At 36.6% G+C, this 26510-nt stretch overlaps 2 protein-coding genes across 8 annotated transcripts in view; both read right to left on the reverse strand.

Annotated features, from left to right (window-relative positions):
• Positions 1 to 1272: 1272 nt before the first annotated feature.
• On the reverse strand, positions 1273 to 8372 carry LOC112044072 (uncharacterized abhydrolase domain-containing protein DDB_G0269086-like). The gene is made up of 5 exons (XM_052891169.1): positions 8298 to 8372; positions 7015 to 7221; positions 5540 to 5712; positions 2738 to 2904; positions 1273 to 1611 (listed from the first exon to the last, which is right to left on the reverse strand). The coding sequence occupies exons 1-5, from the start codon at positions 8370 to 8372 to the stop codon at positions 1319 to 1321; spliced, it is 915 nt and encodes a 304-aa protein (XP_052747129.1). The 3' UTR covers positions 1273 to 1318.
• A 2176-nt stretch (positions 8373 to 10548) lies between these two features.
• Positions 10549 to 26510, reverse strand: part of LOC112044096 (tensin-1) — a 193199-nt gene continuing 177237 nt past the window's right edge. For all 7 annotated transcript variants that reach the window (XM_052890502.1, XM_052890498.1, XM_052890509.1 and 4 more), the window contains 10 exons: positions 22019 to 22312; positions 21029 to 21154; positions 20471 to 20597; positions 19501 to 19643; positions 18230 to 18405; positions 17183 to 17438; positions 13936 to 14092; positions 13387 to 13559; positions 12739 to 12853; positions 10549 to 11998 (listed from right to left, as the gene is read on the reverse strand). In XM_052890502.1, coding sequence (XP_052746462.1) covers positions 11960 to 11998; positions 12739 to 12853; positions 13387 to 13559; positions 13936 to 14092; positions 17183 to 17438; positions 18230 to 18405; positions 19501 to 19643; positions 20471 to 20597; positions 21029 to 21154; positions 22019 to 22312 — 1606 coding nt within the window. In that variant the 3' untranslated portion in view covers positions 10549 to 11959. The remainder of the gene's footprint in view (positions 11999 to 12738; positions 12854 to 13386; positions 13560 to 13935; positions 14093 to 17182; positions 17439 to 18229; positions 18406 to 19500; positions 19644 to 20470; positions 20598 to 21028; positions 21155 to 22018; positions 22313 to 26510) is intronic.

A 26510-nucleotide genomic window follows, 5' to 3' on the forward strand; every position in this document is an offset into this window, starting at 1 on the left:
TTTGGAAATATATTTCATGTACAGAATTGACCTCTCTACAGATTTATTATAAGTTAGATAGGATCACCGTTTTAAAGGCAATAAATTTTAAAAATCCATCGTTTTTATGCAACTTAATAGCATTCAAAATCAAACTAATTGTTGAATGCCTAGACAATCAATACCTAAGTGGACCTACTCCTTGCAAATCGTCTTGTTTTAGTTTAGTTAGTAGTCTCATGTAAATCTTTAGGTTTGTACAGAACAAAAGGCAGTTTTACTACTTACTCATCAAAGTTAAAGGTTTAAAAAAAAGTTCTATCGATTTAAGTTATGTTTGTTTTTTTTTATTTCTATTAATATTATCTTACAAGCTTAAAGCACAAGCACTTACTGGCGATTTATAAATTTCTTAAAATATTTCACTTGTAGATAAGATTTTTGATATAGGTTTAGATCTTGAAACTAGTTTACGAAACAGTACAAAAGGTCAAGCACCGGTATCTGTTGCGTTAAACGGTACATTTGACCAAATGATCTATTTGCAGAAGGCATTTATCCACAAAACCAATATAATAATTATGTAACCATTTTGCGACCTTACATACAAACACGGCAGGTATGTCGCGATTTGGAAACCGGTTTTGAATGTAAAAAGCATAACATCTAAGTAACAACTGGTTCTCCCACAACAATTTGTCGATTTCTGACTTTGAAATATTGATAAACGCGCCTGCGACTTCGTCAGAAAATCAGTGTGATCTAGAATAGTTAACTATTCTCGAAGGTGGTTCAATAACATACGTATGAGAATAAAATAAAGAGCCTCAATAGCTCAACGGTAATTTCGATCGTTGAAACCCGTTGGGCTATTGGTCCACTCCTAATACAGTCGTTCCCGACTAGTTGTAGGGAAATGGGAATATCGGTAGATATATATAAAAAAAAAATACTTAAAATACTTACGAGAAAAATATTTTTACACTTTTTTTCTTGATTGTTTCAAAGTATTCTGCTACTCTTTTAAAAATTGCCGTAGCATTATGATAGTGAGATGTGCTTACATCTCACCTCAACCTGACTTTATCTATAGGTACTTCTATCAATGTAAAGAGGTAGGTACAATTTGTGAGATTGTAGGGGGTCTGAATCTACAGAACTATTAAAATTTTTCTAAATTTTTTTTTTTAATCTATATTTTTGCCGTATTCCCCACGGCAACGATAAACTACGTGAGTGGAACCACGGGATGTCGTCTAGTTATTATGTTGGCCACAAAAGAAACAACACGTATAATGTTTTATTAATTATATTATAATCATCAACTTCAATCAACAGTTTATTCAGCAAGGAAAGAGTCTATGGGGCAGATGCTGCTTTTTTCTAGTGACAAACTGAGCTGAGTCTTGTCAACAGCTTCAGCCGACGAAGCCAAAGTAGCGTTGTCAGCCAAAGCTGCAGCCAACGCCTTCGCCAGTCTATCCGTTCCAGCTCTTTCTGACTCCAATGCTGCCTTTACTTCAATCAGAGTTTCGAATTCAGAATCAGCAAACTTTTTGTTTATGTCTTCGTGAGACTTGGCTAAGCGGCAATCCAACTCGCTTATCACAACTTTTTGGCGCGCTATTTCAGCTGAAAATAAAACTGTGATATATTTAAAGATTTAACATTTCTTAATTTTTATAGCTCAGATATGAGATAGAAATCGAACTTTAAATAAAATAAAATAACAAAAATCCAGTTGAGGCGATCCTAAATGAGCAACAGAATACAAAAAAAAAATCCCCGTCTGTCTGACCGTCTGCACGCTCTCTGGTGCTACTGAACGGATTTTCAGGTAGAATAAGCTAAATCTGGAGCAACTTATTGTTCTATTATGATCGGACGTAGTCTTACACCATTAAAAAGACGTAGGTATAGAAAAAAGTAATCTGAAATAAGATAAATATAAAATCTATGGTTCCTGCAAAATTTATTTTTGTAGGTACTCTGTCGGGCAAAAACTACTAAACAGATGTAAGTGAAATTTGGAATAAAGATACAATTTATTCCGAAAAAATCTATGGTTTCTGCGGGAACAAATTCAAAATTTGAAGCGGACCTCGCAAAGGCGTTCTCGCAGGAAACACACCCTAAAATAGGCTACACTTTGCCCGCAAAACTAAATTGTTAAGCATCATTAACCGGCAACCATACCGTAACATACCAATGCTGCTCGGCGACAGCACGAAGCATGACAGTTGTCAGCGTGGCATTTATTTTTATTATTATTATTATTGCTGTAGCTCAGCAGATATTCTGCAACGAAGAGCTACTACTACTATTAATCGATCATCCTTACCAAGAGCAGTATTTAGTTCCTGCGCAGTGTGCTGTTGTTCATTTGAGCTGCAGCAGATATTCTGCAACAAAGAGCTACTACTACTATAACTCGATCATCCTTACCAAGAGCAGTATTTAGTTCCTGTGCAGTGTGCTGTTGTTCATTTGAGCTGCAGCAGATATTCTGCAACGAAGAGCTACTACTACTATTACTCGATCATCCTTACCAAGAGCAGTATTTAGTTCCTGCGCAGTGTGCTGTTGTTCATTTGAGCTGCAGCAGATATTCTGCAACAAAGAGCTACTACTACTATAACTCGATCATCCTTACCAAGAGCAGTATTTAGTTCCTGTGCAGTGTGCTGTTGTTCATTTGAGCTGCAGGAGATATTCTGCAACAAAGAGCTACTACTAACTATAACTCGATCATCCTTGCCAAGAGCAGTATTTAGTTCCTTCGCAGTGTGCTGTAGTTCGGCGCTCGCGAGGCGCCGCTCCCGCGCGTGCGCCGCGGCCGCAAGACGTGCGCGCTCCCGAAGCTTGGAGCCTGCGCTTGCGCTGCTCTCCACTCTCCGTAACTCGTTTTCAAGACGTGATGCCTCACTTTGTATGAAAAAATCAGGTTTCAACTCGATTTCTGTTCGAATCCGTTCCGGCCTCCGGGGCATGCACCTCCAACTTTTCAGTTATTGTGTAATATAAAGTCATAAGAAATTAAATAACACGTGTCTCAAACGGTGAAGGAAGAACATCGTGAGGAAACCTGCATACCTGAGAATGTTCTTTATTGATGCGTGTGTGAAGTTTACCAATCCGCATTAGGCCAGCGTGTTGCCCTAACCAATCTCATTCTGAGAGGAGACTCGAGCTCAGCAGTGAGCCGAATATGGGTTGATAATAAATTAACACTAAATAGTAGCGGAGTTTTCGTAACCCGGGATCGACTGAAAATTCCAATAATGACTACGACGCTGATATTTAAGGGAAAATTTGTAAGCGTATTTCGAGCGCAGAGAAGAGACAACAAATAGTAGATTGTTATACAAGGGGCTAAAAAGACCCATTAAATACGAGGTATTTTACCGCCTAAATAGAAACCGAGTTTATAATGGGTTTAGCCCCACGTGTTACACTCTGCTTTTCACTATGATTGTGAGAAAATAAAATAGTTTAGTACAATATTCAATGGTATATTTTATTTGAAAATTAAAATGTAGGTACAAAATGCTACAACTTTGGATGTTTCGGGGAAATGCTTTTACCCGGTAACTTAATTTCCGACTACAGTGAAGTTGAATAATGAATATGAGGGGTAAACATGTTAGATAATTGTTTAAAAAACACCATGCGTAAGTTGTAAGTAAAAATGCACTTGTTGTTCTTTTCTCCACTTATTAAATTTTTCGTAAGTAGGTGTTTAATTTGTAAGTCTTTTTTGATCCATCTCCAAATTAGGGTCACCGTTCTCACTAGATGAAGACATAACAATTAATTAATGTTGCGAAATTTGTAAATTACGTTCACAAATTCACAATGAATTTATTTAAAAATATCAAGTAATTAAATTATTCACGACAATAATTGTTTTTAAATTTGCTCTTTAATTTTATTTTCTTTATTAATATAATTTTTTCCCATGAAGAAAAGGCAAAGGTATTACACCGTGCACCCTTGTCTTCAAATCTCGCTCTATAAATTCGCAACTCAATAAAAATCAAATAAAAAAAATAACCGCATTCCACAGACAAGAACGGTGCATTTTATTCCAATTCCAAGTTTTATTTTTATCAAACAGTCAGGACCTTTCAGGACCTTACCTCTGGCTCAATCGCTCGACGCGCGGAGCCATATAACCTCCTTCGATATAAAGTAGGCTATATAGTACTCGTAACAGACAATAATTAAAAAAACAAAATTACTTTAGCCCCTAGAGGCTAATATGCTTGTTTAGCCCCGCTGTGGAGTGGTAGTATGACAATGTTTTTGGGCAAGAGTAGTGAAAAAATTATTTACTAAACATATAGGTAATATATGAAAGTTCAATGTTGTTGTACGAGTATTATCTATTATTTATTAGACTAGCGGACGCCCGCGACTTCGTCCGCGTGCGGCTTTTCAAAAAACCGCATCAAAATCCGTTGCGTAGTTTTAAAGATTAAAGAATACAAAGGGACCAAAAAAACTACTGCTTTTTATGTAGTGATACTACACTTAATAGTTAGTTATATACATACAATATTATAACTGTATACAAATTCAAGCATTTTGTTATCTAAATCTAATAACAAATCGAAACAACTACGACGCTTTGCGGCAAAATAAATAGACTGTGGTGGTAATAAATCCTCGATTATAGGCATTTCATGGTGATATTACATCTATCCGAGCTATCTTACAAAATCCCTTAACCCGTATTACAATTTATAATTTAGTAGTTTCAATAATTTGATATAAATATACTCAGAAGCACAATTATGCGCCCACCTAATATGACGCGAGTAAATTAAAGTGGGCGTATAATGAATAATGTTAACTATTTTTTAAATGTTAGCTTTCTGTATTCTCCGTTGAAAACAAAAAATACTAGTGAAAGAATTATTTCGATACGTTAATTAATTCCCGAGATATAGAATTTTAAAGTGAGCGCGCGGTGATCAGCTCGCGTTTAACGCAGTGACGTCACCAAACAACAGTTGCTCGCCCGTTATAGGCAATTTCGTACTTCTGCCTTACCTACTGACGAACTAATGGTTAGAATTGAAAAATTCTTTTTGTGTTGAAAAGCCCGTTTAACGAGGAATGCTATAAGCGTAACATCATGCTACGATCAATAGGAGCAAAGCACCGATCAAAAATGTGGCCAAAACATGGAAAATAATGTTCGGCCTTCCTCGATAAATGGGCTTTTCAACACAAAAAAAAAATTCAATTTTAACCATTAGTTCGTCAGTAGGTAAGGCAGAAGTACGAAATTGCCTATAACAGGTGAGCAAATGTTGTGTGATGACGTCACGTACAATATCGCGACCGTTAGCGGGAGTCGATATTTTTGCGAAGTTTGAGTGCATGTAAAATAATAGCTATTTGGTATTTTTATTAAATAAAAACTAGTGTATCTGTAATCTGTATAAATAAAAACTCTAATGTAACGAAGTTTCAAATGATTTTGCGTAACTAGTAACATTATTCAGTTCAGTGCCTCTGAGTATACATTTAAACAAAAACGTTATAGAATCACCTACGCGCTTCTTCTGTCGCGATGCGAATACGCTCTTTTAGTTCCGCGTATTGTCGCTGATACGCTGAGTTTGCGGCCTGAAGAGGTCGTAGGGCTTCCAATTCTCTCTCCAGTGACGCTGCCTTGTTCACCATCTCGGAATATTTTTCTTCATACAGTTTGCATTGACGATCCTAAAGTAAAATAAGCATCTTATCTTAAAACAAGCTGACGCCGCACGGTTTCACCCGCGTGGTTCCCGTTCCCTTAGGAATACGGGAATAATATATAGCCTATAGCCTTCTTCGATAAATGGGCTATCTAACATTAAAAGAATATTTCAAATCGGACCAGTAGTTTCTGAGATTAGCGCGTTCAATCAAACATACTCTTCAGCTTTATAATACTAGTATAGATAAAGTATTTTTTATGTACTGTAAATTATCGGATCCGCTCAAGCTTCACTTTGACTTCTTCCCTAACCCTATCCTATTTTACTCCCACTATTCACCTACCTTACCATCAGGTGAGATTGTAGTCAAGGGCTAACTTGTAAAGAATAAAAAAAAACCCTACTCCAACCCAACCATTACCCTGCCCCCTAACCTACACACTACCCTATTCTTACCCTACCCCTACCCTACTTCTACCCTAAGTGTCCTATGTCCTACTCCTGGTGCTTATCTACCTCCCCATCAATTTTCAGCCAAATTGGTTCAGCCGTTCCTGGGTAGAGCGGCGACTACGCAACTTTTTTCTAATACTTACATTTTTAAAGTTTTGATATCTTTCTAATATCTGAATTGAATAATTCCCTTTTCAAACGGCGGCATTTGCTTTTTTTTAGTTACTTTAGTTTTTAGCTAGTTATCGGCAAAGACGTATCGCCGTAAGCGATTCAGCATTCCGGTACGATGTCGTATAGAAATCTAAAGAGTGTGGATTTTCATTCAACTCCTAACAAGTTAGTCCGCGATTGCATCATCACTTACCATCAGATGAGATTGTAGTCAAAAAAATTAACAATCATATTTGGCTCACTGTTGAGCATGAGTCTCCTCTCAGATTGATAGGGGTTAGCTAATAGTCCACCACTCTGACTCAACGCGGATTGTCAGACTTCACACACGAAAAAAATTAACAAATTACAGGTATGCAGGTTTCTTTACGATTTTTTTCCTTCATCGTTTGAGACACGTGTTTAATTTCTTAAAATGCATATATTTGAAAAGTTGGAGGTGCATGTCCCGGACCGGATTCGAACCCACATCCTCCGAAATCGGAGGCAGAAGTCACATGCATTGAGCTATATACTTGTTGACAATGAGTTATACCCTCGTAACTTTAATTTAAAGTTTTCGACTATTATTACCACCATTAGATTAAATTAAATTATGACAATCTTGACCTTTCAAAAGTGCTTGTAAACTAAGCCTAATTGATATAAATGAATTTTGAATTTTATAATTAGCGGGGATCCTCAAGGAAATTCGTACCGCAAAATCTAGTTGCATTTTCACCGTAGTGAGTTCGTCTTGTACGGCTGCGAGCGTCTTGACCCCCTGCGCGGTGCCGGCGGTCGCGGCCTGAGTGCTGGCGCGCGCGTCCTCGGTCGCGCGCTCACTCGCGTCGCGGGAAGCCTCCGCGGCCTCCGCGCGCGCCGCTTCCACCCGCAGCGCTTCTCGTAGCTTACACTCAGATATCTACAGTAGAACCCGTTTAATACGATTTCGCAGGGACCCAACTAAAAACGGGTCTTAGACGGGAAAGCGTAGGTATACGGGATATTGGTGGACGATAGTGTAAAATAATAACATAGTTATAAAATTATTATGTATTTGGTGTAAAGACTACCTAATTATGCTACTTAAAGTAATCACTTATTCTGGTATGACAAAAAGATTTTGATGCATTAGCAATTACGAAATTTTCAATTAAATTTTACTTTTGCAGCGCGTCTTCAAAATTTCGCATCATGTCAAGGGTAGTTTGCTGTCACGGTCTTTCAGTTTTTTAAGATATCATGATATCATATATTAGTCTTGTCCTGCAACCTTGCTAAAGGAATTTTATGATGTCCTGATCTATCTGTTGTAATTTATTTGTCGCATTTGGAATTACACGAATGTGAGATCTAGGCGTATTAAACTGGATGATGTATTAAGCTTTAGTAAATGTATGAAAACATGTCTGAAGTTGTAGGGACTGGCGTCAAATGACGTATTATGCGAGAAACCGTTTTCAGCGTAATCGTCTTAAGCGGGTTCTACTGTATTTAATATGAGAACTAGTGGTGGATTTAACCTAAAGCCCAGTAGGCTTTAAAATTAATATTTGTAATAAAACAAGGAATAAAACCAGTCATTGATCAAATATCTCTTTTACACTTCATGAGATGTCTTAGGTTGAATGCTTTTATGACAGGATTTGGAGTTTAGTAATTGGGATCTAGGACCAAATATAGGGGATATTTGGTGTTATTAAGATAGCACGGGTATGGTGACAGTTGCCTTATGACGTTCAGAATACGTACTATTATCGTGAATAGCGGGAAACTTTCAAGAGTGAAACGAACTGTCACCCTACCCATTGCTATTTGAAAAACACTTCAGTATTTGCTTAGGTCCCAATTACGGTACAATAAATATTTTAAAAGGAAGTAATACCCAAACACAACCAAAAACAAACAACAATGACTTACTACAACGAAGAAGCTAGGTCAATGAGAATAGTAGTAAGAAGATTAGGTATTTTTTAAATATATTTATAGGGAACTTACTGATAGTGACTGAAATTCGCCAATTAATTCAACAAATTGATGTTCAAAACAATCAAAATCTTTATTGTTCTCCATTATGATGAACCAATCAAAAGAAACACACCTAACTAAGTTCTGTTATAACCTAACAAAAAACGCGGGAACTGCTTTTTTTTTAATTTTTTCGGCAATGTCAAAGGTCGATGGGCAAACAGCCTAATAATCGTATAGAATTTTCAAGTATGATTTTACATCAAATAAGTATATTATTAATCTACAAACTCGTTACTGTTATCATTGATTCAAAATTTCATTACCTACTAAGAGCTTCAAACTGATAAATAATTTATAAATATATGAAAATAAAATTAGATTTGCTTTCTGGGATAAGCAGGTTGAAGTAACGAGATCAGTTCAGCTTGATAAAATAATTGAAAATTGAAATATGTCAATTACTACAGCCAAGGAAAGCCTGCGAGGAGAATATCAAAGAGGGGAGCGTTGTTTTCCACTTTCCGGGCTTAGTATAAAAATACAAGTTCCAAGTTTAGCAGCCCATTTCTAAACGAAGCTTTCAACAAGCAGTTGGTATGTCCTTGTTTATTTTTTTAAACTTATCTATCTTTAGAATATTTTATATTAGTATATATTTTTTAAATTTAAAATATTCTTTAAGTGCCGCTTAAAATGGGTGGTATTCATGGCTGTAAAATGTATTAAAAAAATAAAGCAAAATGTACTTTTTTCAAATTCAGTACTACATGTGGAGTGTTTAGATAGTATTTTTTTTTTCTATCATAATTTGTTAAAATTATTACTCGTAATTTGTTAAAATTATTTTAAACAATTTTAATAATTTTATTTAAAAAAATGTAATCTATTAGAGAAATTTTTACTAAAGTAGGTAGCAAAATTTGTCAAAATCGATATACAGCCGTTTCAGAATTATAGTAACAAATAAATTGTTCCGTTGTGAATTAATGAATTTAAATACAGCCAAAATCGATGTGAAATGTTTATAAACTTTTATCACTTAATTATTTAAAATATTAATTATTTAAAGTATTGCTTTTTTTAAATATTATTCAAAAGATATTAGAGACATTCATTTAGGAAACAGTTAAATATGATTATTTTTAGGTGTTAAATTATCTACTACTAAATAATAGAATTAAATAGCTAGTTATTTAATTCTTGCATTTTAATTTGATTGCTGTATAAACATTTATGAACATTTTGTAAGTAGGTATATAGTTTGTAGGGCCAAACTACGAATACGAACGAGTATAGTACGAATATTAAAAAAAGAGAATAATAATAATTAAATAATGATTTCAGATTATAATCCAAACAAAATGCGGGTTGAAACAATAATCGCGTTAGCACTGAGCGTGGCGCTAGTGATCTCTACTCGATCCTCCGAGGCAGCGCGTTCACGGAGCTTGTCCCTTGCGGAGGAGGAAGAAGACACTCAGCCGAGGCATTTCTACCGCGAGTATGGGTTGTTGAGGAGCCGGGCAGCACGGGCAGACGATTCTTTCGATGATTACGGACATTTAAGATTCGGCCGGCGCTCGGAAGACTGACGTTCATACAAAAAACGATCCAATGAACACGAGCATAGACTATGGATATAGTTTTTAGTTTTGGATGATTTATGTAAATTATTTATAATTTATTGACAAAATTTATATGATATCCTTGGCTGGTAGGATGTTTTATAAATTTCATGTTTTGTTTTTTTTTATTAAAATAATTCACTACATGACTTTATATGAAATTGTTTAATTATGACATATAGAGTAGATAATGAACTATTAATCTGTGATTTGTCATTAATAACTTGTACCCATGTATGTACCTACCTACTTCCTTATTAAAAATATTCTTCGTGTTTGTGAATATGGGAATTCTTCGCATTGGTTCCTTTCCTAAGTGTTGCCATGATAAATAAATAGTCAAGATGAAGTTTTGAATATTTATTAATTTAAGCACCTTAAATATTTTTTAATTTTCTAATAATATTAGTTAATTGACGGAGCAAGCTTTTCTACTGATGTTAAGTTAGAAAGCATTACCTTTAACAAGCAACACTTGGTATTAATCGCTGTAGCTTTTGTCATGTTTTATTCAATTGCCTAGTTAAATAATAGGCACTAGTAGATAAAGGTATGTGCTATTTAAATTGTTATAATAATTATTCAGAAAAATAAATACAGTATCTGGATTTTTACGGAAAATCCCTTCTTAAACTTAAAAAGAAAACAAAAAATAATATTTTAAATGATTTATTATAACCAATAAATACATTTGACAACAGTTATTTCTTACAATTTAAGTATATCCATTAGCTTTTAATTATTTTAACTGGGTACACTTTAACCATTAACTTATAATATTAATTCATAACATTTTTAGATCACTGGTAAGGCATTTTATTTTATACAGCTTTTTACTGAAATAATGTGTACCACATAATATTTCATTTTGTAAGCATACAAAATATATAATATAACACAAAATGTTACAATCTATACTATTCGTGGTGTTTTGTCTTAAAATTAAAAATAAAAAGTTTCAGTTATTTGGATTATTGTACCTACGAGTAGGTACTTTAGCAGCTTTTTGAAAGCTGCCTAAAATTGTTACGTTGTTCTTGTAATGAGTTTAATTTTAAAAGGCGTTCTAATGTTCTTTTTATTAGTTAATACATAGGTAAATAAAAAAGCTCAAAAAAAACATTTTTCAGAAGTGGGATAAATGTTTATTGCTTCTCTGCTTTATCTATGGTTGCAATATGTGTGTATTGTCACAAACTTACCTGACCCGGTGAGGGTGTTCCGATTGTCGCGCTTGTTTTTCAAAATGGCGACCGCCACGACGTTAGTTCCTATTCGTCTTTGCGTTAGTTCCAGTTTTGGACACCGGGTCAGATAAGTTTGTGGCATTATACCTAAGATAAGATTAGAAACACCGGCACAGTTAAATTTTATCTATTTACTCGTGTGGACGTATAAATACTATACCTATCTACACACATTGATGGTTACGTATACTTACTTACTGTATATTTAAAATTAGGCAATTTATAGTACTTTTTATTTGTTATTTCGTTGTACTATTTGGCAAAAAGCCCATTGTACTTCATTGATGCAAAATCTTCATGTCTAACTTATATTAATACCAACGTGTTAATAATTATATTATTTATATCTATTTAGAATGCTGTAGGGCCTTTTTTACAAAGTGATTTCTTACATTATTATTGACATAATTAATGTTAGGCACACATGACTCTATATTAATATACTAATAATGAGACTAGTTAGTTCCTCACTACCCTAAATTAATAATAATATATATTTCATTGTTATTAAAATTAATAAAATAGTACATTGTACTTGGTGAATGTGAAGCGTACTAGTAAATCTTTGAAAATAACTTATTCATAAAATTAAACTTACAATTTAAATCAATTTTCATCATTTCACAATATATTATTGTATCTTTATAATATGTGTACTTAGTGGAATAAAAATAGACAAAATCAAATATATTTTGATTGATGGAATCGATGTATGAATTCGTAGATTATTTTCGTGTTTTACACTTATCAGTGAGTATTGTTAATCCACTAAACCGAATGAAACTAGGAAACTACACGCTTATTTGGAATGAGCGTTTCATATAATATCCCTTTTCTGAGAGTTTCCGAGCAGAGCCTGTAACAATAACAAAAACTTCAGTAAATAAATTGGATATGTAGGTATCTAACTACCTATTCCGAATTTAAAAAAACATTTCTTAATTTTAGACATAAAAATAATGAAAACGAGAACCATTAATTGTGTCTACAAAAAAAGGCAAACTGCTCAAATTATACCTCGTCCGGTACAGGGTTGCCGCATGGGCATCATTATGGTTCAGATGATAAAAATCTAATCGCGTGCGGCTTTAAAAGTGATAGCGTGTCTAATAAATTATGTGTTGCCTCAGACGAATTATAGAAGGACCAGTATCGCACGCAAATTCACGAACAAAGTTGTCCGTCATTTTCTGAGGAAAACGAGCTTAGATTAATATACCTTATATTAAATTATAAGTTTTGCCTGTTTTTAGACCATTCAACTACGGAGCTCTTTAACCGACGAACACTATTACCATGAAACATTGATACTAGTATAGACAGTTTTTATAATCGCATTAGATCGTTGATCATATAGGTTCTTTGACAGAAATTAACGTCTACCGAGGCAGGTTCTATACAATAATAATTGTTCTGAACGTGCTGCAGATTATCATTTCTCATATGAACCTAGCCTTATTCACTGAAAGGCGTGTTGCTCTTCGATCCCATCATAATTATGGTGATATCCCGGGCATTTGTAACGCGCAAACAAGAACTGGATAATGTTATTTTGCTATAATAATCTTTATTATATAGAAGGACCTATAAATATACCTTATTGACAAAGTTGACGATAGCAGTAGCGGGCTGTTCAGGCTCCAGTTCAGCGAACACGTGGCACTGATTGTCAGCTCCTGAAGACGCGCGCGCCACGAATGCGAATATACGTCTGTGGAAAATAAACCTGTGAATCAATACCTATAACTTGTAGCTGAACTGAACGAGCTAGTGCTTAGAGCTGGCTGTTTAATACAAAAAAAAAAAAACAAAATAACATTGAGTTAAATTATAATAAAACATTCCGACATATTGAGAACCGAAGAGAGATACAATTGAAAGGCTAAGTTATTTAGGACATTATAATAAAAAAAGAGGTCGGAGTTATTGAAAGACTCCTGTAATAGAAAAAGAGAAGGTAAAATGGAAAATCTATCAGTTCGAAATATCTGACCCCTCGAACTCATAAAAGAACAATATTTAAATAAACCCTACGTCATGAATCGCAATCTAAAACCGCATAAATTTTCGTTCAGTAATTTTATAGTTTATAAAGTACAGAAGACAAACTCAGCGGAATACTCTGTTTTAAAGCATAAAATTTCGTTTAGTAATTATGTTTATAATTTATAGAAGACAAACTTAACGGAGGATTCTGTTTCAAATATTTGTTAGTAAATAGAACTTAAAACATGTATATCGTACTTTTCATGCTGAGTGCCGTTGTCGAGGTAGGTATATCTCCGCTCGTCAGGATCCAGGCCCGCGTAGGAGACGCCAGTGGCCGGGTAGTGTCTTCGGAAGAACAGCTTGCGCGTGGAGTCCGTCAGCGTGATACCGCCGCCAAACACTTTGAAGTGGACCACGTGGGCTGCAGCCTGGTGGTACATATTTATTATATTATTTAGCGTAGCCTAAAGCTCTATGACATAGACTTGATGACATCTTGGAGGCATTTGGTAGTAATTATATCCCACTACGTGGGCATTTAACATTTATATCCCTATTGGCAAAAGTGTACTATACCTTAATAAAGTTTAGCGATTGCTGCAATAAGGGCCAACAGAAACCAGTCGTGGGTTAGAATGAGCTATGCCTTCCAGGCATTAATTTTGATATGAAAGTTATTCTCGAGTCGTCGCAAGGTAATAAAATTATCTAAAATTTGATTTTCATAATCCATATTGAAAAATTGTATATGTATTAATTGAACCAAAACATCAGGAAATTTATCGTATTATATTGAATTGTTACCTTTTTCTGTAGAATGTTTTGGACGGCTCGTTTGACAGCAGCAGGGCCAGTCAGTGCCTCGGTGTTTTCAGACCCCAGTAGAAGCACATTACACGCAGCTCCTGTCGCCAACAGTGCGCGCGCGGCTGCACTCGCACTGCCTCCTATCCATGGGTCTCTGTATCGATATAAAAAGTAGTGTCAACAATCTTGCATCTGCTTATGAAATACTAGGACCTCTTGACAAGATCAATTAAATTTAGATCAAAATCAGTACAGCACTCTAAATATAAGACACTGTAATTTCACTCTAAAGACTGCTCCGAATTTTGTCTAACACTTCGTAAATATTTCATAGAAAAATATGAACCGAAGAAACCTAACTAACGAGGCTAACGAGGAAAATACACAAGTATTATAGAAGAAAAAAAGTTAGGTTAGGTTCCTCAAGTAACTAGATTTATAAAGCGCCAATAGGGATGATGACAGTTTTTTAACAATTCGAGCAATATATCAATTAAAATCACGCGAGTCCCTTCGTCAAAAGTTTAAAGAAATAGGTATACTAACAGTAGCCTGTCAATATATATATATAACAGTATAGTATATGTAAGACAAAATATTAATTTGTACAAACGAAAAGGAGATTTAAACCCACGTCTTACTAGACACGGGCATAAGTTAGTTATTTCTGCATATCGTCTCCAAAGAGTAAAAAAATCTTTTGTAGGTTTGGGTGTACTCTTCTATAATAAGATCCCCAAGACTGTGATGGACCTGCCAATGCATAGCTTTAAGCAATGTGTTAAAAAACATCTACTTAGTGGAGGGTACTACAACATTGATGAGTTCCTTAATGATAAAGATGCTTGGAGGTCGTTGGATCAGCTTCCACCTTCACACAGAAAGTAAAACTATAAAAAATGTAAACAGTAATTGTTATTAATTGTAAATTATAATACTGTATGACTTTTTCAAAAGAGCAACTGTTGAGTTTCTTGCCGGTATCTTCTCAGCAGAGCCTGCCTTCCGAACCGGTGGTAGAATCTTTACAAATAGTCAACTGACGTCTCAAAAGTGCTTGTAAACTGAGCCTACTTGAAATAAATGATTTTTGTTTTTTTTTTGATTTTTAAATTGTATATAAATTAAGAGTATGCTAATTAAACTAAAGTAAAGCAATTTTATAAAAATAACAGGGTATCTGCGATTTACTGCGAGCTACAGGTATTTAAAGAGTCAGATTTGCGGCGCTGCCGCGAATCCCTGAAAAACGCCCCATACAAAATGACACGAACTTATGACGTCGTAGGCAAATAATGGTTGTTAGATTTGTATGGGCGTTTAAACAAAATTACTAATATCTTTGTTATTTCTGCGTTTATGTTTATAGTTCAAATATTTAAAAAATGTCACATTTAATGTAAGGAAGCTAAAACTGTATGAATTTTCATCTAATTACGATAAAATATTTTTAATAGATTTTGAATTTTTATAATCTTATTTATTTTGCAAATATCCAGACAATCTTTGCTTTGTATGTATAAATTACTTAACATTGATCTTATTTACCCGAACGTATTATAAAAATCAATATATTCAAACCTAGTCATCATCCCCATTCTTTGAAACCAGTGTACCCGCGGGCGTTTTATTTAGTAAAAAAAAAAAGAAATATGTTACCCTTACTTTAGAGTTGAATATTATTTATTCCTTTTGTCACAGAACAAAATACAATGTCAGTAAACGAAACAAAATTCATGGTTATATCAAAAAGAAATATTGATAACCTTGAAATCGACGTAGCCGGCCAAAAAGTGGAGAGAGTGCGCAAATACAAATATTTGGGTACGTGGCTTAATGAAACCTGGAGTAGCGATCAGGAAGTTAAGACTCGCATTGAAATAGCACGAAGTACTTTTAACAAAATGAGAAAAGTTCTCTGCAATCGCAGTCTTAAGATTCCTCTGCGCATTCGACTCCAGCGTTGTTACATCTGGCCCATACTTCTATACGGATGTGAAGCCTGGACAGTAAAAGAGGACATCAGGAGATCAGGATTCACAGCGTAATGTCTTACGGTATTTTATTGTGGGGCAAGGCTGCCGATATACAATCTATATTTGTACTTCAAAAAAGAGCAATTCGAGCAATATATCAATTAAAATCACGCGAGTCCCTTCGTCAAAAGTTTAAAGAAATAGGTATACTAACAGTAGCCTGTCAATATATATATAACAGTATAGTATATGTAAGACAAAATATTAATTTGTACAAACGAAAAGGAGATTTAAACCCACGTCTTACTAGACACGGGCATAAGTTAGTTATTTCTGCATATCGTCTCCAAAGAGTAAAAAAATCTTTTGTAGGTTTGGGTGTACTCTTCTATAATAAGATCCCCAAGACTGTGATGGACATGCCAATGCATAGCTTTAAGCAATGTGTTAAAAAACATTTACTTAGTCGAGCGTACTACAACATTAATGAGTTCCTTAATGATAAAGATGCTTGGAGCCCGTTGGATCAGCTTCCACCTTCACACAGGAAGTAAAACTATAAGAAATGTAAACAGTAATTGTTATCAATTGTAAATTATAATACTGTATGACTTTTTCAAAAGAGCAACTGTTGAGTTTCTTGCCGGTATCTTCTCAGCAGAACCTGCCTTCCGAACCGGTGGTAGAATCTTTACAAATAGTCAACTGACGTGTCAAAAGTGCTTGTAAACTGAGCCTACTTGAAATAAATGATTTTTGATTTTTTTTTTTGAAAACGTATAGAAGCGTTCGAAATGTGGGTTTTTAGACGTATGCTGGCTATCAGTTGGACTCACAAAGTGACGAATGCCGAAGTTCTGCGACGCGTCAATCAGAAGCGTGAACTTTTGCAGACCGTCAAGACGAGAAAAGCCGCGTATCTAGGGCACGTGCTACGACACGAGAGATACGAGCTTCTACAGCTCATCTTGATGGGAAAGGTTGCTGGTAGAAGAGGCGTTGGTCGCAGAAAGAAGTCTTGGCTGAGAAACATCAGAGAGTGGACCGGGATCGCAAGCGCCGCACAATTATTTCGCCTCGCGAAGGATAGAGACGAGTTCAAGAATCTGACTGCCAACCTTCGCTAGTCGGAGAGGCACCTTAAGAAGAAGAAACAAAACAAGATTGCTAGAAGCGCGGATACGCTTGCGAAGTTCCGCACACCCGGGTGTAAGCGGGCCACGCCCCCGTGCTACTTCAGCTTTTAACGCTGTGTGTTCTGTGGTTACCTGTCAGGCAGTTTCAATGGCACCGGCAGAGCCAATGGCGTGACAGTGTGCTGATAGACCAGCGCAGACAGCGAGCTGAACACCGGCTCGTCGGGGCAGCCGCGCAGCCGCACGCCGCGCGCGGTCGGCTCGATGAGGAAGTGCCGCACGCCGCCCGCGCCGCCCGCGCGCACCGCCAGCCCGAAAGCGCCCGGGAACGAGTTCGAGTCGCGAACTATGAATGCGCCTTCTTCTAGTTGCTGTACTGCTGCTACCGCTGTAAGCATAATAATTTAATAAAACTTAACACAGAAACATTAAAACAGATAACAGTGTGCTTTAGACCACACAACTTAACTAAAATTTCTTTCAAAAGTAAAACTCAAATCACCATCTATGAGTTTCAGGAAAAACTGCGTCGCAACAGGTTTTTGAAGTGAACAAATGGTTTGTTTCAAAGTTCTGTAAGAGCGCCATCTACTGGAAGTTTAAAATAGCGGACACTGTTTCACTGTGCCTGTAGATGGCAGCACGCATCTTAAAAGCCTCGCCCGAGTACATTTTTCGTTACGCACGAGAGCAAGTCGGTGACTTACTCTCCAAGTCAAGAGTGCATAAAGAAGTTCTAATTAATTAAGAATATACAAGTAAAGGTTTTTAAGAAATAAAGAAATAAAATATCACGTGTTTCAAACGGTGAAGGAAAACATCGCGAGGAAACCTGCATACCAGAGAATTTCCTTAATTCTTTGCGTGCGTGAAGTCTGCCAATCCGCATTGGGGCAGCGTGGTGGACTATTGGCCTAACCTGTCTCATTCTGAGAGGAGACTCGAGCTCAGCAGTGAACCGAATAACGTTGATTTTTGAGTTGATAAAGTACGTAAAGGTTTTTAGATACTACAGTGAATATGATCATTGGAGATGCTTCTGACTACAATGTATAGGTATATCCAGCTCTGAATGCTCGGCGCCGCCGCTTGTGCACTGCGAGCCGCTGCTGTAGTACTTCGACTCGAGACTGCCTTCGGCTGAATTCTGTTGAGTTGATAACATTTCGTGATACGCACCGTCGTCACGCGAGATGTTGGGCTTGTACCAGTAGTGGCTGGTGTCGCGCGCGAACCGCACGCGGTCGGGCGCCACGTGCTGCGGCTCGGCGCCGCCGCTCACGCTGGAGCGCCGCGAGCCGCTGCTGCCGTTGTACGTGCGGTACTCCGACTCGGGGCTGCCTTCGCGCTCTTTTCTGTTCAAATTATTCTTTGTTAAAAACAATTATTAACACATCTATTGCTCATTGACTTGGTGAATTCAAGCCTAGCTTGATTTTTGATTTTTTTTGTTCAATTCGTTAAACAATATCTTCCATCTAATAAGGTTACTTGATGTAAGACCTTAAATGTGTAGCTTGTTTATGCTACATATCAAGGCTGTCTTGAGATTAGCTGAAGAGATAAATTTAGCAGAAGGAGATAAATCTAAGGGTTGCCAGTTTAGGGGAAGAATATATGCATCTCGGGGCTGCCTTGAGATTAGTTTAGCAGAAGGAGAAACATCTAAGGGCTACCTTGAGATCAGTTTAGGAGAAGAATATATGCATTTCGGGGCTGCCTTGAGATTAGTTTAGCAGAAGGAGAAACATCTAAGGGCTACCTTGAGATCAGTTTAGGAGAGGTATATATGCATCTCGGGGCTGCCTTGAGATTAGTTTAACAGAAGGAGAAACGTCTAGGTGCTACCTTGAGATCAGTTTAGGAGAAGTATACATGCATCTCGGGGCTGCCTTGAGATTAGTTTAACAGAAGGAGAAACGTCTAGGTGCTACCTTGAGATCAGTTTAGGAGAAGTATACATGCATCTCGAGGCTGCCTTGAGATTAGTTTAACAGAAGGAGAAACGTCTAGGTGCTACCTTGAGATCAGTTTAGGAGAAGAATATATGCATCTCGGGGCTGCCTTGAGATTAGTTTATCAGAAGGAGAAACATTTAGGTGCTACCTTGAGATCAGTTTAGGAGAAGAATATATACATCTCGGGGCTGCCTTGAGATTAGTTTAGCAGAAGGAGAAACATCTAAGGGCTACCTTGAGATCAGTTTACGAGAAGGATACACATCTCGGGTTTGCCTTGAGATTAGTTTAGCAGAAGGATATACATTTCGGGCCGGTCTTCAGACACTTTAGATTAGTTTAGCATTTACATTTAGTCACATCTCTGGGCTCGAGATTTGTTAAATGGCAGAAGGAATTAATGGAAAGGTAAATCAATATCTGAACTTTAGGAGGAGTCTTTTAATTATTATATAAATACAGAATCATGTTTTCTTTATATGAGGAGTTTACCTGGTGACTGTCGGCGACCGTGGCGGCCTGGCAGTGAGCGACGGGGTGGGCGTGGGCGGGTAGGGCGTGCGCGGGTGCGTGGGGAATGCGGGCGTGCCGGCGCGGGACTCTGTGCGGGACCAACTCTCGGACCTTTCTCGGATCTGGAAAACACATACATTGAGACACTTGCCGTATATTCATTGCGAATATAGAAGCGGTTGAGACTTGAACCTTCTTTCGGGGGGATATATAACCTTAGCCTAATTAGAGGAGTCTCACTTGTTTCAAGGCTATAGGGAAACATTGTGAGAACAACCTACCTAAGAAGTCTTCATAATATTTTCAACCTGTGTAGTTTGCCACTTAGTGTGACTATGGCAAATCCACAAAAACCATCTCATTCTGAAAAGACTTGTGCACATTCAGAAAAAGTAACAGAGTGTTGTTGTTTAAGATACGAGTAGGTTTATGCGGAGGATATTCTATGCAGATTTTGAGACTCCTGTCTCGATGTAACAAAGCCACTAAATATAATCTCTTGATATTTACGAGTTATAGGCGTCAGACGCTGAATAAAGGCGGCTGTCAACCGTGGTGTTTGTTCCTACCAATAGGGTAATGTCCAACAGAGGACGTCCATCGGCTGATAACTCAGACCAATTATTGTATAGGACCTGCCTCGCTAGACGTTACTTTTCTGTCAAAGTATATGATCAACGATCTAATGCGTTTATAAAAACTGTCTCTATAGAATCGATGTTAAATAGTTGTAATCGTGTTCGTCGGTTAAAGAGCTCCGTAAAATGCCTTTTTGTGTAATTGAATTGTGTAAAAAACGGGCAAAAACTTCTAGTTTAGTATAAGATATATACCAAATCTAAGCTCGTTTTCCTCAGAAAATGACAGACAATTTTGTTCGTGACTATGAGTGCGATACAGGTCCTTCTATAATTGGTCTGAGGCTGATAATGATAATGACGATACTTACAAGTGTGTCGTTGTTGTTGGGCTCCGCTAGCGACAATAAACCAGGCGCTTGAGTGCTCGTCGGCGTACTGTTCGCACTCCACTCGCGCATCGTCATCTTTTCATACATGAATTTCTTAGATGAGGTCCTATAAAACGTGAAATTATATATGAGCTCCCATTAAATAGCATGATTAGCATTAGCGTGATTAACGGAAAAAGATCTCATTTGTATCTAAACCAAAATTATAAAGGGGTAAGATTTGATTTTTGTTTGTGTTGTTTGTGGCTCCGAAACTCTTGGACCGATTTGAAATTTTTTTTCACCAAAAGAAAGCTTTATGGTCCCTGGTCCCTTGGTCCGGTCCCTGGTCGGATACTCTATACTATTAAAATGTCAAGTTTGTGAATTTGTCAGGTTGTAGGGTACAATCTCTGGATCTACTGAACCGAATTTCAATATTCTTTTAAATAAAAATAGGAAGCTACAATATTCGTGAAAGTCATATTTTGTCCCCGTAGTCCCGCGGGAATGGGAACTACGCGTGGGGTCTTCTAGTAATTTTACAAGAAGTTATACCTGTCTGGAGCCTGCGGACTGATGCTGTCAGTCCGGAGAGCAGTGCGCGTGTTGACGTGCAGGGGTACACTGAAGTCGTCGTCGTCATCTGCGAACGCTGTTGTGTCACTGGTGTACCCGTCCACACTACAAACAGAAGATACGAGTGTGATAATCTCATAATAGGATCAGTCTGTTTTCATAGAGGCTTGTTATCCCTCTTTAGTAATAAACAGCTTTTGACCTTAAATGGTATTTTCCATGCATACTCGTATTTAGCTTTACCGGAAGATTGGAATGAAATAAAATTGTGTTGTTTTTTAAGACACATTAAATTTTATTTTCTATAACTTTAAAAAAAGAGAAGTAAACTCGTTAACAATGTGCTACATTCCCGTGTGCTCGAAAAGCACATCAAGCCGCCGGTCGTGATCGTTATCATCAATATCTGATGGTGTTCGTTAAAGTTAAAAGTTAAAGATTATTTGTCATACTATTAAGCCTGCCAACCATTGGAACAGCGTAATGGGTCTAGGCTCCATATCCCCTCAGTTATTAGAATAATTAGCGAGTTCTACCCATGTAGCCACTTGACACGTCGATTCTCTTTCTATACGATCGCAAACGCTATAAAGTAGTATCGCTGTAAAAATGGAGTAACTCCTCCCGTTTTCCCAACATTTCCCTTCATTGCTCTGCTCCTATTGATCGTAGCGTGATGAAAAGTATACTATAACCTGCCCAGGAGTATGAACAATAATTGTATCAAGTTTCGTTAAAATCCGTCGAGAAGTTTTTGTTTCTATAACGAACAAACGAAATTCAGACAGACAAAAATTTTACTGATTGCATTTTTGACATCAGTATCGATCACTAATCACCCCTGATAGTTATTTTGGAAATATATTTCATGTACAGAATTGACCACTCTACAGATTTATTATAAGTATAGATAGATTAATGACCTAATTCGGGTAAATCCAGAACTAACAGTTATAAACTAGTAATTACCGGTGGCTAGCTGATCTGCGCACGTGTCGGGAAGGAGCGTCCCACTCGAGCGGCAGTCGAGCGACCCTCTCCCGTGCCTCTTTCCTCTCGCGCAGCTTCTGTTGCTGTCTCTGCAGCCATGTCAGGCCCGAACTCGTCTCAACGTTGTTGCCCTCCGAGCGGCGTGGTTCCCTGGATCTTGAGGATTCGTGCCATCCCAGAGTACTGTTAGATCGCCATGTTCCGTTTTCGCTCGCGGGTTTTCTTGCGCTACTTGGCGTACGTTCGATCCATTCGGCGTCACCATTCAGCCATCTGAAAAAAAAACAAATTAAAAAATAAGCTATTAGATAAACATTTGATTTTTAGACATTTAAAAAAAGAACACTGAAATAGACATCAGGATTAAGCGTAATTTATACTTTGACGATAGAGGGTCTGGTCTTTTGAGATCTACCTACTAAACCAAGGGTTCTCAACCTGTTACACTATGCGCCTCCCTAAAGTTTACACTTAAATACTACGCAAATCAACGACAATGAACAATAAAACAAACGATGAAAACTTTAATGGTCTTTATTAATTGTGTACAGCGTATAATATTGACCATTAGTGAGAACATTGGGTCTGCACTTTATTATCCAATTTATAAATTCTAGGCTTCATGTTGGTCAGTGCTCAGCATAGATCATTTCAACATGGTGTGAACTGCATAGTTGTCTATTCTATTGTACTAATCTATGGTTGGAGCAAGGGCAGATAGACTTTCAGCTATTATAAAATCGCAAGGGTCTGGTAACGATATTTTGAATCTTTATAACTTCTATAAATTAGTTTTGAATTACCAAACGATGTACACTGTACAAGTAGATCGAATAGAACATATGTAATATATTTCAACCTTGAATTAATTGTTCAAATACATTTATGGAAAGCTTCCGAGTCGCCCACGCTTAATTACATATTATTAATGATTTAAATAACTTAGGATTGTTTTGCAAAACTTTTTGTATACCCAACACACAGAAAAGGTTCTCATGCCTATCAATGGTGCAGAGCGGCCTACAAAGAGTCGTTTAGTAGAAAGTACATGTGACACAGTGTGTTTATGTGGCTGCGTCCTCAGACCAATTATTGTATAGGACCTGCCTCGCTAGACGTTCTTTTTCTGTCAAAGTATATGATCAACGATCTAATGCGATTATAGAAACTATTAATCGATTATAGTATCGATTTTAAATAGTCGTAATCGTGTTCGTCGGTTAAAGAGCTCCGTAAAAATACCTTTTTGTGTAATAACTTCTACTTTATTATAAGATATATACCAAATCTAAGCTCGTTTTCTTCTGAAATTGTCAGACAATTTTGTTCGTGACTATGAGTGCGATACAGGTCCTTCTAATATTGGTCTGAGGGCTTCGTCACAGCCGATACAATCTGCGATCAAACAGACCGTTTATGGTGTCGTTTATCTTAAAATAGTAACTTGTTTGGGTCACGACGGCGACGCTATGACACGCCGCCGCTGCCACAATCATTTCAAATCGCGAACTTACATGTCTCATTGACTACGTACCTACATGTAAGGCAGAATATCTGATTTCTTGGTTATAGGTTGCGTAAATGCACATAGTAAACAATGCATAGGTATCAGAATGACCTGGTTTAATCAAATAAAACATTACTTATATATATATATTCTTTGTTGTTGTAGCTCCACAGAACAAACCTTTAATGATGTAAAGAGGTAAAATTTGTGATAATCTGGATCTACTAAACTGATTTTGAAGGGCAAGATTTTGAAGGGCAAGCAATTTATGAGTGTCAATGGCTATATTTTAAATAGCTGTATATTTAAACTTGGTGATAGTTATGTGAACTATGAAAAGACCATCAAAAAGATACAATAATATTTTGTTTGTCACCATTTGTTTCACCGTAGGCGTATGATAAGCCGCCGTTACGTACAACCTACAATATTATAAAATACTACACTATTATCTAACTTACATATAAAAGCGAAAAGTCACCCATCACGAAATTTCGAAAACCTCTTAACGAAGAAAGTTGAAATTTAGCACGGACGTAGATAATAATAATAAGTAGACGTCTGCTAAGAACGGATTTTGCGAGGGCCAGACTAACGAGGTCTAAGGTCGGACGAAGTCACGGGCGTCCGCTAGTATACCTACGTATACCTACTACGTTGTTAGAAAAAGCTTATAGGTATTTGTCAACATTATCACAAGGTTCCAGGTAGGATTAGTGCGTGGGATTTGATCGGTATACATCCCGTGGGTGTTAATTGAATAACAACTAGTGATAACAATAAAACTCTATATTCTTTAAATGGAATTGACGACGTCTCGAAAATAGAACAATTGGTACACGTATTGTGTTACAAATTATGCTCCAGTGGCTAGCGTTGTAGTAATCGTATCTAGTCTGTGGTAATCTTAAGTTCCACATAATTAATAGGTACCTAAATATTTTGATCACATTCATTTATGCTAGGCTTTTTTCTTTAATTATTATTAATTAGTATCGTTAAATTATAGTTATATAGCATTTTAAGAAATTAAATATCACATGTCTCAAATGGTAAAGGAAAAACATCGTGAGGAATCAGGAAACCTGCTTGCACGAGAATTTTCTTAATTGTCTATGTGTGTGAAGTCTGCCAATCCCGCATTGGGCCAGCATGGTGGACTAGTAGCCTAACCACTCATTCTGAGAGGAGACTCGTGTTCAACAGTGAGCCGAATATGGGTTGTTAATAATGATAGATGGTTGGTTTATTATTAAACGAATTCTATTATTATTTCATTTGATTCTAAAATATGTATCTATAGGTACAATATACGCTAGTTAGGTAGGTGTTTATTCGAATGAACTATATTCTAATAAGCGAGTAGATATAGAATGACTTTATATAAAATTGAGTTTTATTTTTATCAAACAATTAGGACCTTACCTCTGGCTCAATAGTTCGACGCGCGGAGCCATATAACCAAAAGAAGAACAAGAAGGGCCTTACCTACGATGATTCTATTTACGAATAAAACCTCCTTCGTTATAAAGTAGGCTAGTACTTGTTTAGTACTTGTAACAGACAAAAATTAAAAAAAAAAAAAATTACTTTAGCCCCTAGAGGCATAAATACTTGTTTAGCCCTGCTGTGGAGTGGTAATATGACAATGTTTTTGAGCAAGAGTAGTGAAAATAAATATAGGTATTGCTTGTTTAAAAATTCATACCATAAACAAGCAATACAAAACTGTATAGATATGAATGTCGCGGCCATTCAAAAATAATATCATTTAAATGCATAACCTTATGATACAACTTCAATAAAAGCTGACATCGAAAAATGTTTATCATCGAAGGCACAGGACCGCCCGCAGCGTTGCAGTACAGATAAATAATCATGCGTGTCAACAGAACAAGGAGCAAATTACTGTTATTACCACAACGGGGCTACGACTTGGTCTTTGTTTCCCCACGTCGTGAGCTAACTGCGGCCATTTGATCTTATTATATCGATTTCATCAATGAAATCCATTTACGACTTGGGAATAAATTGTACTTACTTACTGCAGTATGTTTATGTAAATTGGACACTCTTTTGATGATTGCGTTATTTGTTTGGAAGACGATTTCGAATTTTAAATTTCTTTATGTTTATCCTTATTTACAAGTAGGTGTGTGATGACCAACGTTACATAGCATTGCTTTACAAACGGAAAGTTTTGGTTTCGATTTATAACATGGGTCAATAGGTGGTAAACGAAATGTAAAAACCAATTTTTTTAAATTATTAATATTGTAAATCGTGTTTATTATAAGAGCTTATCAAGAATATATAAATATTTATATTATTAAATATAAAAGCGAAAGGTCTTTTCAAACACTCGTCACGATATCTCGAAAATCCCTTGACGTACAAAATTAAAATTTGGCAGGCGGTAGTTCATAGAGCAGACTTCTTTTTGAACGGATTTTGCAAGAAGACCAGACAAAAGGAAATAAATGCTAACTCTTCTCAGTAGAATCTGACATTCGAACCGGAATTTGGCGTATTTGACGTTTCAAAACTGCCTATAAACTAAGCTCCTTGTAATAAACGAATTTGACTTGAATGAGACGATTATCTGTGTCTATTTCAGCCTTCAGCCTGAAGGTATAGGCTGAGAGTAATAGGCAGAGACCAGAGTCATATGACTCTGGTCTCTGCCTATAAAGCTAAGTTACGTTCAGCGGTCTAAGTCGTTAATAAAAAAAGAAAATCGTATGTCCTTACAACAATCTGCTTCATTATGATTCCACAGAACATTATTACATTAATATATTATGTCTAGTGCTACTGGTTTTCTTTCGTAGGAAATGAACGATCGTGTCATAATAAGTACTCGTAATAGGTACCTAGTTTAGTATATGCAAAAAAATGTTATACGTATCTTCGGACAGAAAACATAAAATTATTAAAAATACGAGTATTTATACCTCTACCTAC

Source organism: Bicyclus anynana, chromosome 3, assembly GCF_947172395.1.
Source record: "Bicyclus anynana chromosome 3, ilBicAnyn1.1, whole genome shotgun sequence".
NCBI lineage: Eukaryota > Metazoa > Arthropoda > Insecta > Lepidoptera > Nymphalidae > Bicyclus > Bicyclus anynana.